The 12,835-nt window shown below is 47.7% G+C and overlaps 6 protein-coding genes across 6 annotated transcripts; 5 read left to right on the top strand and 1 right to left on the bottom strand.

Annotated features, from left to right (window-relative positions):
- Positions 1–150: 150 nt before the first annotated feature.
- LOC6736238 (vesicle transport through interaction with t-SNAREs homolog 1A) lies at positions 151–1,600 on the top strand. Its single transcript, XM_002083096.4, has 2 exons — positions 151–383; positions 448–1,600. The coding sequence occupies exons 1-2, from the start codon at positions 290–292 to the stop codon at positions 1,044–1,046; spliced, it is 693 nt and encodes a 230-aa protein (XP_002083132.1). The 5' UTR covers positions 151–289; the 3' UTR covers positions 1,047–1,600.
- Positions 1,158–2,553, bottom strand: LOC6736237 (ras-related protein Rab-11A). The gene is made up of 2 exons (XM_002083095.3): positions 2,263–2,553; positions 1,158–2,128 (listed from the first exon to the last, which is right to left on the bottom strand). The coding sequence occupies exons 1-2, from the start codon at positions 2,440–2,442 to the stop codon at positions 1,667–1,669; spliced, it is 642 nt and encodes a 213-aa protein (XP_002083131.1). The 5' UTR covers positions 2,443–2,553; the 3' UTR covers positions 1,158–1,666.
- Positions 2,554–2,889: 336 nt separating this feature from the next.
- LOC6736236 (retinoid-inducible serine carboxypeptidase) lies at positions 2,890–4,560 on the top strand. The gene is made up of 4 exons (XM_002083094.4): positions 2,890–3,038; positions 3,115–3,900; positions 3,959–4,144; positions 4,199–4,560. Exons 1-4 carry the CDS (start codon positions 2,987–2,989, stop codon positions 4,492–4,494), a joined length of 1,320 nt encoding a protein of 439 aa, XP_002083130.2. The 5' UTR covers positions 2,890–2,986; the 3' UTR covers positions 4,495–4,560.
- Positions 4,561–5,062: 502 nt separating this feature from the next.
- LOC6736235 (retinoid-inducible serine carboxypeptidase) lies at positions 5,063–7,199 on the top strand. The gene is made up of 4 exons (XM_002083093.4): positions 5,063–5,243; positions 5,770–6,561; positions 6,614–6,799; positions 6,855–7,199. The coding sequence occupies exons 1-4, from the start codon at positions 5,177–5,179 to the stop codon at positions 7,148–7,150; spliced, it is 1,341 nt and encodes a 446-aa protein (XP_002083129.2). The 5' UTR covers positions 5,063–5,176; the 3' UTR covers positions 7,151–7,199.
- Positions 7,200–7,516: 317 nt separating this feature from the next.
- Positions 7,517–10,217, top strand: LOC6736234. The gene is made up of 2 exons (XM_002083092.4): positions 7,517–8,099; positions 8,408–10,217. The coding sequence occupies exons 1-2, from the start codon at positions 7,980–7,982 to the stop codon at positions 10,031–10,033; spliced, it is 1,746 nt and encodes a 581-aa protein (XP_002083128.1). The 5' UTR covers positions 7,517–7,979; the 3' UTR covers positions 10,034–10,217.
- Positions 10,218–10,599: 382 nt separating this feature from the next.
- LOC6736233 lies at positions 10,600–12,698 on the top strand. Its single transcript, XM_016170526.3, has 3 exons — positions 10,600–11,320; positions 11,387–11,800; positions 11,862–12,698. Exons 2-3 carry the CDS (start codon positions 11,387–11,389, stop codon positions 12,312–12,314), a joined length of 867 nt encoding a protein of 288 aa, XP_016029741.1. The 5' UTR covers positions 10,600–11,320; the 3' UTR covers positions 12,315–12,698.
- Positions 12,699–12,835: the final 137 nt, after the last annotated feature.

The raw sequence follows: 12,835 nt of genomic DNA, 5'->3' as shown, positions 1-12,835 counted from the left end.
TATGTTTGTGTTTTCTTTACGTATTTAATACGGAAAATAAAATATCTGAACTCTTAAGAGAAAATCGTAGTCCTTGAAGTTGGCAGTTTTTTTTACATGAGTGTGGCAACGCTGAGTCGAAATCAGAGTGACCACAGTATTTACGGATTGCAATATTACTATTCAACTCATGACTCGGTCACACTTGGTCAATGTTTACTTCTTTTCTCGGATCAATCTGTAATTTTCGCGAACTAAAACGAAACAAATACCATACGCAACTGAATAAGGAAGAATAAAAACCGCACAAATGTCGCTTCTGGAGCAATACGAACAGCAATACGCCACGTTAATAGCAGAAATAACGGCCCATATTGGACGCCTGCAGCAGCAAAACAACAATAGTGAGTGCGATGATTGTCCATGGATTGTCCATTATGGTGATTACCATTTGTCCATTTACCCCAGGCGAGCGTCATGATTTGTGCAACAAGATCGACTCCAGTTTGCCCGAGGCTCAGGAATTGCTGGAGCAGATGGGTCTGGAGGTGAGGGAGCTGAATCCTGGACTCCGGAGCAGCTTCAACGGAAAGTTGCAGGTTGCCCAGGCGGAACTGAAACGCCTGCAGGCGGAGTACAGGATGACCAAGGACAAACAGCGCTCCCAAGCTAACACATTTACCACTCTAGACTTGGGTGACAGCTATGAGGATGTGTCCATAAGCACAGATCAACGCCAACGCCTCTTGGACAACTCGGAAAGGATTGAACGGACGGGCAACAGGTTAACCGAAGGGTACAGAGTGGCCTTGGAGACGGAGCAACTGGGCGCCCAGGTCCTAAATGATCTGCACCACCAAAGGGAAACTCTACAGGGAGCCAGGGCTCGGCTTCGAGAAACCAACGCCGAGCTAGGAAGAGCTTCCCGCACTCTGAATACCATGATGTTAAGAGCCCTGCGGGAGAAGGTGGTCTTGTATGGAGTGGGTGTCTGCTTTGTGGTGGCCGTGGGCGTCAGTCTCTACCTGACCTTCGCACCCAGTTCCAGCAGCACCGTCTCGTCGTAGTTATTTTAGCTAGCAAACCAATAGCCAATGATCTTAGCCCAAATTCAAATGGTATAGAAGCCTGTACATTCCGATTTCGTGAGTTGATTATTTATTGTTTAGCATATTTTATTTACGAGATATTCTGTGGAAGAAAGCTGCAGATTACGCACTAATCTATATACGATAGGATGGGGTATTACATGCAATAAGAGTCGAAGCTTAGTGTAGTTATCTGCGGTCAAGTGAGGAATTATCGATGTCTATATATTTTGTTGTCTTATTACCTTTAAGATTATTTTGACCTTCTTGTTAATCGATGGAATTCCTATTACTTTTTATTTCTTACCGCAGATTTCTAACCTATCCCTCGCGTTTCCGCCATCCTAGCTTACGTGTACAAAGTTTAAGTGGTTAATGTTTGGCGCCTGGTTAATAGAAACTAATCCTACTCTATGACTCGTGTTCGCATTCGGGACGTATTTTTCGTAAAAATTCTAAATGAACATGCATGTATCTAAAAATCATAACATAGCCAAGAGCTATCAATAAATAAAGGAAACAGTAAAAATGCATCTCTGCATGAGCATTGAGCCTGGCGGGGATGAGGGTTCCTAGCCGAACTCAATGTTCCCCAACTGCTAGCAGCCGCAGGAGGAGGCGTCCTCCTCGTTGGTCGCCGCACTGCTGCTCGAAGTGTCCACCTGGAAGCTCTTGTGCTCCAGTGCCTGCAGTTCCATTTTGGAGCGATTGGCATGGACCAGTTGCCTGGAGATATCCCGGAACATCTCCTCCACACCGGCGCCGCTGCGACAGGAGGTCTTGTACGTGGCACTGATCAGTGAGTGGCACTGCTCGCAGAAGGCCTCCACTTCCTCGTCGCTGACCTCCGGCTCCCTGCCCTCCAGATCGCTCTTATTGCCGCAGATGAAGATCTTGGCATTCTCTGCATAGGTCACAATGTCCAGCAAGTGCTGCGACAGCGAGTGGAACGAGGCGGCGTTGTCCAAAGCAAAGACCAGGATGGCTCCCTCGGCGAACTTGTAGTACGAGGATGTGACCGAGGCCACACGCTCCATGCCACCGGTGTCCCAGAGTTGGAGCTACCAAAGAAGACGGTGAATAAGTGTGTGACAATGTAATAAGTTGTAATGTGGCTTTCGTCTAGACATTGAGCCAAAGAGCTTAAGGATTCATATCTCAGCCCTCACAGCCTATTTAAGGTTCCCGAGCCCACCTTGATCTGCTTTTCATTCACACTGTATTCCCTATCGATGTGGTCCAATCCCAAGGTGGATTTCCTGTCCGTATCCGTGACGAAGGTGTTGGTGGCGAAGCGCCGGAACAGGGAGCTCTTGCCCACTCCGTAGTCGCCGCACAGGATCACCTTCTGTTTGGGTATGCGCATCGTGGCCATGGCTGTGATCGCTCGATTAATCCAATTATGATATTACTTTGCACCTGCAGACACAAAGGCGACAACAACAGTGCGACAACAGCTGTTTGTGCAAAAACAACCAACATCGCAGAGTTGCCAGCCATTTGAACGCTATCGATGACCGATAATTCGAGTTATCTCATCGAATTCAAATGGTCTTATCAGTTGATATCTACATTTGTTTTATGTTTAGGCGAAACACTGCCACCCATTAATAATATATTATATTGTAAATCAGTCTTGAAAAAGGGATTATTTATACAGAATGTTATCGTTTTAACAATAGTTGTACCTAAATTTTTATCGGGGAATTCCATACCCTATCATAAGCAGATATTCAACATCATGTTAAAACTGAATACACAAATTCAAATATGATTATAATTCCTCCTCTAAATTATTGAAAGAACCAGATCGATAGAAGTTATCATTTTTGAAAAACTATTATCTGATGTCAAGTTCTGCTGATAGTGCTGTACCCGTTAAATAAGCCCGTGCACTTCAGTATAACTTCCAGTTGAAAATGTCGATTTGGTTGGTAGCACTCCTGGCGTTGTTCGCCACCTTGGCGCACGGTAAGAATCGTAAATCAAGCGCTATCTCTGAAATGGAAATGTGGTAATCTTTAAATGAACAAATGGCAAATCCTAGGCAAACCCGGATATGGGCCCGGGGAGCAGGACTGGGGCTACGTAGATGTGCGTCCCGGTGCCCACATGTTCTACTGGCTGTACTACACCACCGCCAATGTTTCCAGCTATACCGAAAGACCATTAGCCATTTGGCTCCAAGGAGGTCCTGGTGCCTCTTCGACGGGGTATGGAAACTTTGAAGAACTTGGGCCCGTCGATTTGTACGGAGATTGGCGCAGCTGGACCTGGGTGAAGGACATGAATGTCCTCTTCATAGACAACCCCGTAGGCAGTGGTTTTAGCTACGTGGACAACACGGCCTATTACACAGCCACCAATAAGGAGATCGCTCTAGACTTGGTTGAGCTGATGAAGGGATTCTATACCCTGCACCCGGAGTTCGAGGAGGTGCCGCTGCATATATTCTGCGAGAGCTACGGTGGAAAGATGGCGCCAGAGTTTGCCCTCGAACTGTACTACGCCAAGGAGCGTGGTGAGGTCAAGAGCAACCTTACATCGGTGGCTTTGGGGGATCCATGGACCTCGCCCATCGACTCCGTGCTCGCATGGGGACCTTTTCTCAGAGAAATGGGAATCGTGGACCACGCGGGATACAATGCCATTCAGGAGGCGGCGAACTTTACGGCTCAGTTGGTGGAGGAGGAGCGATGGATTCAGGCCACCTATCAGTGGGGCAACACCCAGTGGGAGGTGATGAAAGCCTCCAAGGGCGTGGACTTCTACAACGTGCTGAAGGAGACAAAGGGTGGTCTCTACCAGAGAGTAAAGGCCTTGACCTCCGAAGGTGAACCAAACACTTCGATACTAAGCGACTTTTTACAAACCATAACATTTCCCTGCAGAACGTCTGTATCGCACCATGGTGAAATACGATATTGACGAGGATCGAACCAAGTTACTGGAGGATCTGATGCGGGGCCCGGTGGCGGAAACCCTGGGTATACCTTCGAATGTCGTCTGGGGATCGCAGAGTGGGACCACCTTTGACATCCACAGAACGGACTTCATGAAGCCAGTCATCCACATTGGTAGGGATACTGTTTCTTATATAACGAAAAGGTCTGAAATCTATTGAATGACAGTGAACGAATTGCTGGAGAAGACTCCTCTGAAGGTCGGCGTATTCTCCGGTGGCCTGGATTTGATTTGCGCCACACCGGGCACCGTCAACTGGATAGCCAAGTTGGACTGGAGCCGCAGGGACGAGTACCTGGCTGCTCCACGCAACGCCATCACGGTGGACCGCATCTTGGAGGGCTATCAAAAGACGGGCGGTAACTTCACCATGTTCTGGATCAACCGAAGTGGTCACATGGCTCCGGCGGACAACCCTGCGGCTATGAGTCATGTACTTCGAGAGTTTACTTCATTTGGGTAAATTCATTAAAATTGAATTATAATAAACTCAGTATGCAAGCCAGTTGTATACTATATTCGTCTAAAACTAGAGGAGTGTTTTACTTAAAGTAAATGTTTTTTAGTTATAGGAGCTGGGGAAGTAATCTTATTTTTTGTCTGGTCTTTAAAAAGCAATGGCCGCAATTGATGCATATATGATTCTATGAACACCTACAAATCTTATAGCACTTTACTGAATCAATCAAAGAATGTTGATGATTTAAGAAGAGTTTTTAGGAGACACCTTAGTTATCTTTCACGCATGTCACGTAGGATGAACTGCAAGCGAAACCGAAAAATAATAGGAAAAGCCATCGGAAAACCCACTCAAGATAGCAAAGTGCAATCTTTGCGATGATTTTGGGGCTTCATAGGCTCTATCTCTATCTAAATATATGACACAAAGATTCGCCAAATCGGACAAGTGACAAGCACAGATTGACCAAAAAGCCGCGTCACCGTCCAGCGAAGGGCCATAAATACTCTGCAAACACAGTTCCCCTGCCCGCAGATTACGAATTCCAGGTGTGTCAGGTGCTGGCCGTTGCTATTTTACCTTCGATGTTTGGGAGCAAGCAGCGATCAATTGGCGGTGGAACTGCCAAGTGTGCGGTTGTGTCTCTATCGGTGTCTCTTGGAGTTGGAACTGAAACTGGTGCACCATGGCTGGACGCGCTATCATCGCTCTTTTGGCCCTACTGGGAATTGCCGGCTTGGGTTCTGTTGACGGTGAGAAGCGTGATTTGTATTCCAATGAGGGGTGCTAATCAGCGAGAAAGTGTTCCAAAACAAACGGTTATTTAAGTAGAACAGGCCAAAAGAAATATCAGTTACAGACTTGTTTACCTAATTTTATATCCGTAGATTCAAATACTTACAAATCGATTTGGGACAGATCTTATCAACATTGTAAAAAGATTTAGTGGCCAACCGCTATGCGGTTTGTTCCCATGAGATGGCAAGACTTTATAAAGACAATACAATCAACTATCTATAACAATTAATCTTATCTAAGTGGCTACTCGTGCAGCCGTTTAATATACTTAAAGGCCAGATTACTCAAGTGTTCCCCAGAAATCAGGGGCTATCATGAAAGTGCGTTTATGCGCTCATAAATTACAAAGTCAAAGAGCTTTGTATATTACTAACTATTTAATCGAATGGTACATAATAGTTGCTGCATAGTGAAATTGACTTAAAACAAAGAGCGAAAGAATCAAAAATATATATGAGCTATAATTGAATATATTACCAGCACGCAAGGGCTATGGACCCGGTGATCAGGATTGGGGATTTGTGGATGTCAGGACTGGCGCCCACATGTTCTACTGGCTGTACTACACCACCGCCAATGTCTCCAGTTACACGGAGCGCCCTCTGGCCATTTGGCTTCAAGGAGGTCCTGGTGCCTCTTCGACGGGATACGGAAACTTTGAGGAGTTGGGTCCCCTAAAGCTCGATGGCAGCTACCGCGACTGGACTTGGGTCAAGGACATGAACGTGATGTTCATCGACAACCCCGTGGGCAGTGGCTTCAGCTACGTTGACGGATCTTCTTACTACACGACCAACAACAAGCAGATCGCCCTGGACCTCGTTGAGCTGATGAAGGGCTTCTACACGAACCACCCGGAATTCAAGACTGTGCCGCTACACATCTTCTGCGAGAGTTACGGCGGAAAGATGGCCCCGGAGTTCGCCTTGGAGTTGGAGTACGCCATCCAGCGAGGAGAGATCGAAAGCAACTTTGTTTCGGTGGCCCTGGGAGATCCCTGGACCTCGCCCATCGACTCTGTGCTCTCGTGGGCTCCCTTCCTGCTGCAGTTGGGAATCGTCGATCAGGATGGGCATGACAAGATTGAAGCTTCGGCGCTGAAAACTAAGGACTATGTTGACCGCGAGAAGTGGACACAGGCCACTTTGCAGTGGAGCTCCACCCAGTCGGTGGTGCTGCGCGAGTCCAAGGGAGTGGACTTCTATAACGTGGAGACTCCAACCCTGGGTGATCAGTACAGGTTGATGTCCAGAGCTGCCATGACCCCGGAGGGTAAGATCCGTGCGTAATTTATCGAGCTGATTCTCAGCAACCACTTATCCAGAGGTCATGTATCGCACCCTCGTGAAATTCGACGTGGATGAGGACCGTGACAAGTTGCTGGAGGATCTAATGCTTGGACCCGTGACCGAGGCCCTCGGAATCAGCACCGGAGTGAAGTGGGGCGCCCAGAGCGGCTCCACCTTCACCAAGCTGATGGGCGATTTCATGAAGCCAGCTGTGGATATTGGTATGTGTCAACAGTATGGGTGCTACCTCAAATTATAGCCTTATGACACTTTTAGTGGGTGAACTGCTGAGCAACACCACTGTAAAAGTTGGCGTGTTCTCCGGAGGACTGGACCTGATTTGCGCCACTCCGGGTGCCGTCAACTGGATCGAGGCCATGGAATGGTCCTCCAAGCCCTCTTACCAGGTTGCTCCGCGCGTGGGAATCACCGTTGATCGAGTTCTCGAGGGCTACGAGAAGACCTATGGCAACTTTAGCATGTTTTGGGTCAACCGGGCTGGTCACATGGTTCCTGCCGATAATCCCGCGGCCATGTCGCACATCCTGCGACACTTCACCAAATTCGGTTAAACGAATTAGCTGGAGAAAAGCTTAAAGTAAAGATTATTTTCGAAATGTATGGACTCGTGTAAATTATTGGGGTTGTTTTGCCTACAATTGGTGGTGGACATACTTTTGATTAATTTAAATCAAATATTGATTATAATTCGCAAAAACTTGATAGTTACATTTGAGATCTTGTGAAATCAAATCATTCTTAAACTGAAAACAACAAATGTTCCCTTAAATCTCACTCCACTTAAAAAACGATCGCCTGCAGAGTTGCCACATGGCGAGAGTAACAGTAAAGTTGTCGCATGCGCAGTTGCACCCTCTCAGCTGCTCACACGCACACACACTCTGGCACACGCCGACTTCCCTTCCGTTCTAGTTGCCCACGTTGCGCATGCGAGAGCGAGAGAGGGAGCGAGCAGAGAATGAAAAACTGCGCGAGATAACGCGGCAGCTATTTTTGTATGGGTCGTCGTCTAGTTCGCACGGACATCGGAAAATACGCAAGGTGCAGTGCACGGCCAGTTGGAAAATCACAATCAGCTTACAAACCAAGTGCCTAGGAAGAGAAAACAAAAGCGAATAGAGCCAAGGCACATGAAAAGGCCAAAGAAAAGCGAGAAAAGCAATGACGAAACGATTTGACAGTCAACGCGCATAATCGTAGCCATCGCACACACACAGCCGCACGGACACACACACACCGGCGGGCGGCAGTGTGAGTGAGAGAGCAGAAAGGGTGCAAGGGGCGGGCGAAATTGAGTGGGCGCAGCAGCAGCAACAACAAAAGCAAACAAGACGAAAACAAACGGCAATTGCCGTGTAAATTGCACGGAAAGTAAAAACAATGCGGATACGGGAAAAACGCAAGTTGCAGAGGGAGCTGAGGGTGGAGAAGCGCGGGGAGAGGGAGAAAAAGGAGCACAAGGAGGCCTCCAAGACGCAGGACAACAACAACAAGGCGAAGGTAAGTGGCCACAGTCAAGCCTCGCAAAGTGTTTCCACCCCATATCACTCCTCAAAGAACACGAGTGTAAATGACTTGATCTAGGCGTTTTATTTTATTTCTATTCCAAGAAATGTCGCCTCTTTTAACTGTTGCTTTTCTTAACAGAACTAAATATGCAAGAACGAAAGCATATGTTGTTTTGAGTACATTTTTAATGTTCAGAGGGAGCACTGTATCCTTACATTCATGGTGGCATTACTTTGCACGATTTCAACTGTTACAATAAAACGCGGTAATAACAGCACTCTTTTTCCCTTCGTCGTTAGGCCACTGACACGGAGGTTCTCACACCAGCTCCTGCGCCTGCGCCTGCTCCACCAGCAGCACCCACTTCGACTGCATCACCCACACCCAGTAGCACGCACACCCCCAGCCTGCCGGCCGCCGAGAAGGTGGCCTTCGACAATCGCATCAAGCGCAAGAATGTCCTGGCCCTCAACGAAAAGGTGGCTGCTCTGCGGGAATACGATCGGCTGCCGGTTTATAAGCACGTGGGCCGGCTGTTCAACTGCAGCCCAGATCAGATCAAGCGTATCGTGCAGCAGCGCGCGGAGATTCTGAACGCGTGGGATCAGCGAACTCGCAGGAGCCAGGACGCCAAGACCATGGAGACGAAGACCGTCAGGGTCTCGATGTTGGGCAGGGCCGTGTACGATTGGATACGCCGCATGATGTACTACAAGGACTTCATCATCTCCGACGGACTCATCCAGAAGATGGCGCTGCAGTTCAAGAGCTCCATGAACCTGGCACATTTCTTTCCGCACCAGGAGTGGTGCGACAAGTTCCGACGCACCTACAACATCCAACACAGCGACACCAAATTGCTGAAGATAGGCTACACGCAGGGCTACTCGGTGCAGATCAAGGACATCGTCAAGGACGTCATGTCGGAAAGCATGCCAGAAAGTGGGTCTCGGAACGACGAGGAGGGCGAAGAAGAGGTCAGCTTGGGCAGCCCGCTGAGCAGCCATCCCCGCAGCTGTGCAGAAGACGAGGATGACGAGGTGGATGTCGACGGTGGCGGTGTTAGCGGCGAGGATGATCTGGAGGAGGAGCCTGATGTCAAGCCCTCACTCAGCGAACTGAATTTTGCCAGGGCTCTGAAGCCCTTGCCGCCTCTAGTTAGACTGCCCCTCCAAGCCAACACACCGCCAGGCACCTCTCAAAAAGTTCTCCTGGCCACACCCATTGTTCCGACGCAAGCGGGCGGACAGCCCATGACCATGACCATCATACCACTGGCCACGCTCGCTCAGAGCATCACCAAAATTCCTGCCCCACAGCAGCAGGACAAAGGACCGGTGGTACCGCCGCCCAAACTAGAGATTAAGCAGGAAAAGGAAATCAAAGTGGAGCCCAAGGACCCGGAAGAGCTCTCGGCAAAGCAGCCAGAGGCGGAGCTTCAGGAGAACGATGGCCGACCACAAAGGGAAAAGGATTTTGAAATTCCGCCTACAGTGCACATAAAAGTGGAGCCAGAGGCTGAGCTGGAATCGGAACTGGACCAAGATCCAGCGGATCTCGATGAAGACGCGAACAATGGTCGCTCCAGTGTCACCTCGCTGGCCGAGGTTCTGGCGGCCAATGTGGAGGACGAGATGGAGTACATCGAGCAGATGCGGCAGCGAAAGGTGAGTTCGCCTGCGGCCGTCGAAAAATCGCTGAATCCTCGCCAGGGCACCAAACGTCGCCATGAGTCCGCCCAAGATGACAACAACAATGGGGGATCCGGCCAAGTATGTGGGTCCAGTGTCATCAGCTGCGCCGATGCACGCAAGTACCTAAAGCTCCTCGAGGAGTTCGCTCTGTACAAGGAGAACTACCGGCTGATTGGACTGATCACACGAGCCGATGAAGTGATGCGCGAAATGGATGACAATGTGCCGTAGAATGCTCCAAACGGTGAGCGCTACATGGAGGAGAACGAACAGGAGGAGGAATAGCTGCAGCCAAAGAGCGTAACCTTTGCAAACTGATGCATCTAGAAGATGCACATCGGTCGGATGCAATCAATCATTAGGTCTAAGGTGAACATAATTTGTATTCGAACCAAATAAACGCAATCAAACCAAGTTTCTAATGTTGTAGTTTTAAATATTGTAATGAATGAGCTAAATATCATTATTTATTACGATGTGAATTGTCAATTGCTCTGTTGGGACTATTTCATCTACATTTCGTATTTCCTGCCTTGATGCTCTGGTTGTTACTCCTGGTGTAAGTGTGCCCGACTGTAACCCTATTATTTTGACCTGCGTCGTATGTTATTACAGCTACATGTTTCCACACATTCACGCCAGAACAAAAAGTCGGCTAAATATACGCGCTGATTGCTTTTTTTTCGAAGTGCGCATGTCTGCCCTTAGTTGAGCTTCTTCTTCTTTTTTCGCCGGGCGGGAGGTCACCCACTACCGCTACTCACACACACACACAAGCGAACCAGAAGAGAGAAAGAGACAAAGCGCACGTAAATGAAAATAACGGAACAAAGAGGTCAATCATCGAATTCAATCTTGTTAAAGAGAGAATTTCCCTGCTTCAGAGTGTATTTTAAATTTGTCCCCGATCAGTGTGAAATTTTGGAGAGCGAGTTAAAAATAAAATCAGATTTAGCTGATTTCCTTATGCCGACAATCTTGATTGCGGCTAAAACGGGCAAGTGCGCAGGTCTGCCCTTAGTTAAAGTCCGAATATGTGCTGCTTTCCTCTCTCGCACACACATGCATCTAAATTGCGGCGGAGCTGTAAGTCATTGTTTGTAAATACTCCATACAATTAAAACCAATACTATACAAAACGAACGAATTTCGGATTCTGTTTCGTTTTGGTTTTAAAGTAGTATGTGGGAATAAAATGATTTATTGCGCATTTCCACACGCACACATGCACATGCCCATCGGGTCAGTCGGCTAATCAATCACTCAATCGAGACACATGCACACACACCCGTCCGTTTCGGCTCTACATCAATTCAGTTTGTGATTGTCGCTTGAGGAGAGCATAACGCCGGTCGCCAGGTGGTGGAAATAAATTTATACATATATGGACATCCAGATCCAGAGCTACTACACCAATCAGTGGGAGTATGTGAAGTGTTTACCAACACTAGACGCTAGAAGTGGCAACTCTGGCCAACTGTAATCAACAACAGCTGATTGGCTTGGACAACAGAAAAGGTAAATATTTATGTTTACATGCCAATATGTCAATTAAATGTGTCTTTCTAAATGCCTTGCTGGAAGATGGCAGCTGCACTGCCAGATCGGTTTAGTGCGGGCAAACGGCAGTTCTGGCGCGAGTTTCTGGCTCTTTATCAGGGAATGCCGGAGCTGTGGGACGTCCACCACCTCAATTACCGGAACAAGGAGCTGCGGAACCGGGCGTACGAGTTGCTGGAGAGGAAACTACGGGAGATACAGCCGAACGCTACGCGCACAGAAGTGGGCAGGCGCATCAACATATTTCGCACCAATTACAGGCGGGAGCAGATGCGAATCCTCAAACAGAAGGAGCTGGGGCTGCACTCCGACCTCTGTAAGCCGACGCTCTGGTTCTACGACTACATGGGCTTTCTCCTGACCCAGGAGACCTTCCAGCACAGGACCAGAAAAGGTCGGGGCGGCAGACAAAAGCCCGATTTTCGCAGGGAAAAGGATGTAAGAACGCATTTTTCAATGATTGAATCATTCTTCAACAAATAAATGATGTATCTCTTAGGACAAATACACCTTGAAAAATCCAGTTCTCAACACGGAAAGCGTTTGTGATTGGCCGATCAAGGATGACAACGCTTTCAACTACCAGTCCGAACCCACTGCCCCGCAATCCGAGGAGGGTTCCCTGCTCAGTCCAAAATTGGAGATCATAGAGGCGGAAGAAGGGCAGTGTGAAGTCAAAGAGGAAAATTGTTTGGGAAATTCATTGGAAACAAAGGAACCCACTTCCTCGATTCAAACAGATCCAGAGAACGAACGAGGAACTGCACCCATGCAACTCAGCGAGTCCTCCGAAGTACTGGCCAGATCCTGGGCTATCCAGTACGAGGAAATGTCCCCCACGCAACGGATTCTAGCACGAAAGGCCATAGCAGACATCCTGTTTGAGGGATGCATGGGCAACCTGCGAGTAAACCGCGGCGAACAACAGAGCACCGTGTCAAATCATTTCTAAGCCCTAGATTACTACTATTACGTCATTGGATATTCCTGCATTTGTCACTCTACGACTTATTGAGCATCTCATTGAAGTTTTCGAAAACACAGAACTATGCATACTGCTCTAAAGAAAGTTCGAAACCACTCAGGCCATACTATGATGAACGAGGCATTGCAAACTAGAGAACTAGAATTTAAGAACTACAAATACAATTAAGAATACAGTTTGAATATATCAACTAAACAGCATATAAATTTCTCTTTGTACAAAAAATTTCATCCTCGCATTTAAATTTCCCGCCCAAACACAACAGGGTTGGAAATCGACTTCCAGTCAAACGAAGCAATAAATGTAGAGATGAGTCTTTTGTTGTGCGAACACGAACACCCAATGTGGTAATAATTTATTGTAATATTATTTACAATATATGGAACTCGGTTATAAAATGTCCTTGCATTTTATTTTTACGTTATATTTTAGATGTGTCTCTTTAAGTTTTAGATATGTTTGGTTCTGGTTTACCCGAGTTATCGGGT

Source organism: Drosophila simulans, chromosome 3L (assembly GCF_016746395.2).
Source record: "Drosophila simulans strain w501 chromosome 3L, Prin_Dsim_3.1, whole genome shotgun sequence".
Lineage (NCBI taxonomy): Eukaryota > Metazoa > Arthropoda > Insecta > Diptera > Drosophilidae > Drosophila > Drosophila simulans.
Note: the sequence above shows the minus strand (reverse complement) of the source record. Positions and strands in the feature narration are given on the sequence as shown.

Coding starts and splice junctions, on each gene's coding strand:
- LOC6736238 (XM_002083096.4), top strand. CDS start 290: ATGTCGCTTCTGGAGCAATACGAACAGCAATACGCCACGTTAATAGCA. Junction 384..447: donor GCAGCAGCAAAACAACAATA/GTGAGTGCGATG, acceptor CATTTACCCCAG/GCGAGCGTCATGATTTGTGC.
- LOC6736237 (XM_002083095.3), bottom strand. CDS start 2,442: ATGGCCACGATGCGCATACCCAAACAGAAGGTGATCCTGTGCGGCGAC. Junction 2,129..2,262: donor TGAATGAAAAGCAGATCAAG/GTGGGCTCGGGA, acceptor CTTCTTTGGTAG/CTCCAACTCTGGGACACCGG.
- LOC6736236 (XM_002083094.4), top strand. CDS start 2,987: ATGTCGATTTGGTTGGTAGCACTCCTGGCGTTGTTCGCCACCTTGGCG. Junction 3,901..3,958: donor AAAGGCCTTGACCTCCGAAG/GTGAACCAAACA, acceptor ATTTCCCTGCAG/AACGTCTGTATCGCACCATG. Junction 4,145..4,198: donor GAAGCCAGTCATCCACATTG/GTAGGGATACTG, acceptor ATTGAATGACAG/TGAACGAATTGCTGGAGAAG.
- LOC6736235 (XM_002083093.4), top strand. CDS start 5,177: ATGGCTGGACGCGCTATCATCGCTCTTTTGGCCCTACTGGGAATTGCC. Junction 5,244..5,769: donor CGGCTTGGGTTCTGTTGACG/GTGAGAAGCGTG, acceptor ATATATTACCAG/CACGCAAGGGCTATGGACCC. Junction 6,562..6,613: donor AGCTGCCATGACCCCGGAGG/GTAAGATCCGTG, acceptor CCACTTATCCAG/AGGTCATGTATCGCACCCTC.
- LOC6736234 (XM_002083092.4), top strand. CDS start 7,980: ATGCGGATACGGGAAAAACGCAAGTTGCAGAGGGAGCTGAGGGTGGAG. Junction 8,100..8,407: donor ACAACAACAACAAGGCGAAG/GTAAGTGGCCAC, acceptor CTTCGTCGTTAG/GCCACTGACACGGAGGTTCT.
- LOC6736233 (XM_016170526.3), top strand. CDS start 11,387: ATGGCAGCTGCACTGCCAGATCGGTTTAGTGCGGGCAAACGGCAGTTC. Junction 11,801..11,861: donor ATTTTCGCAGGGAAAAGGAT/GTAAGAACGCAT, acceptor TGTATCTCTTAG/GACAAATACACCTTGAAAAA.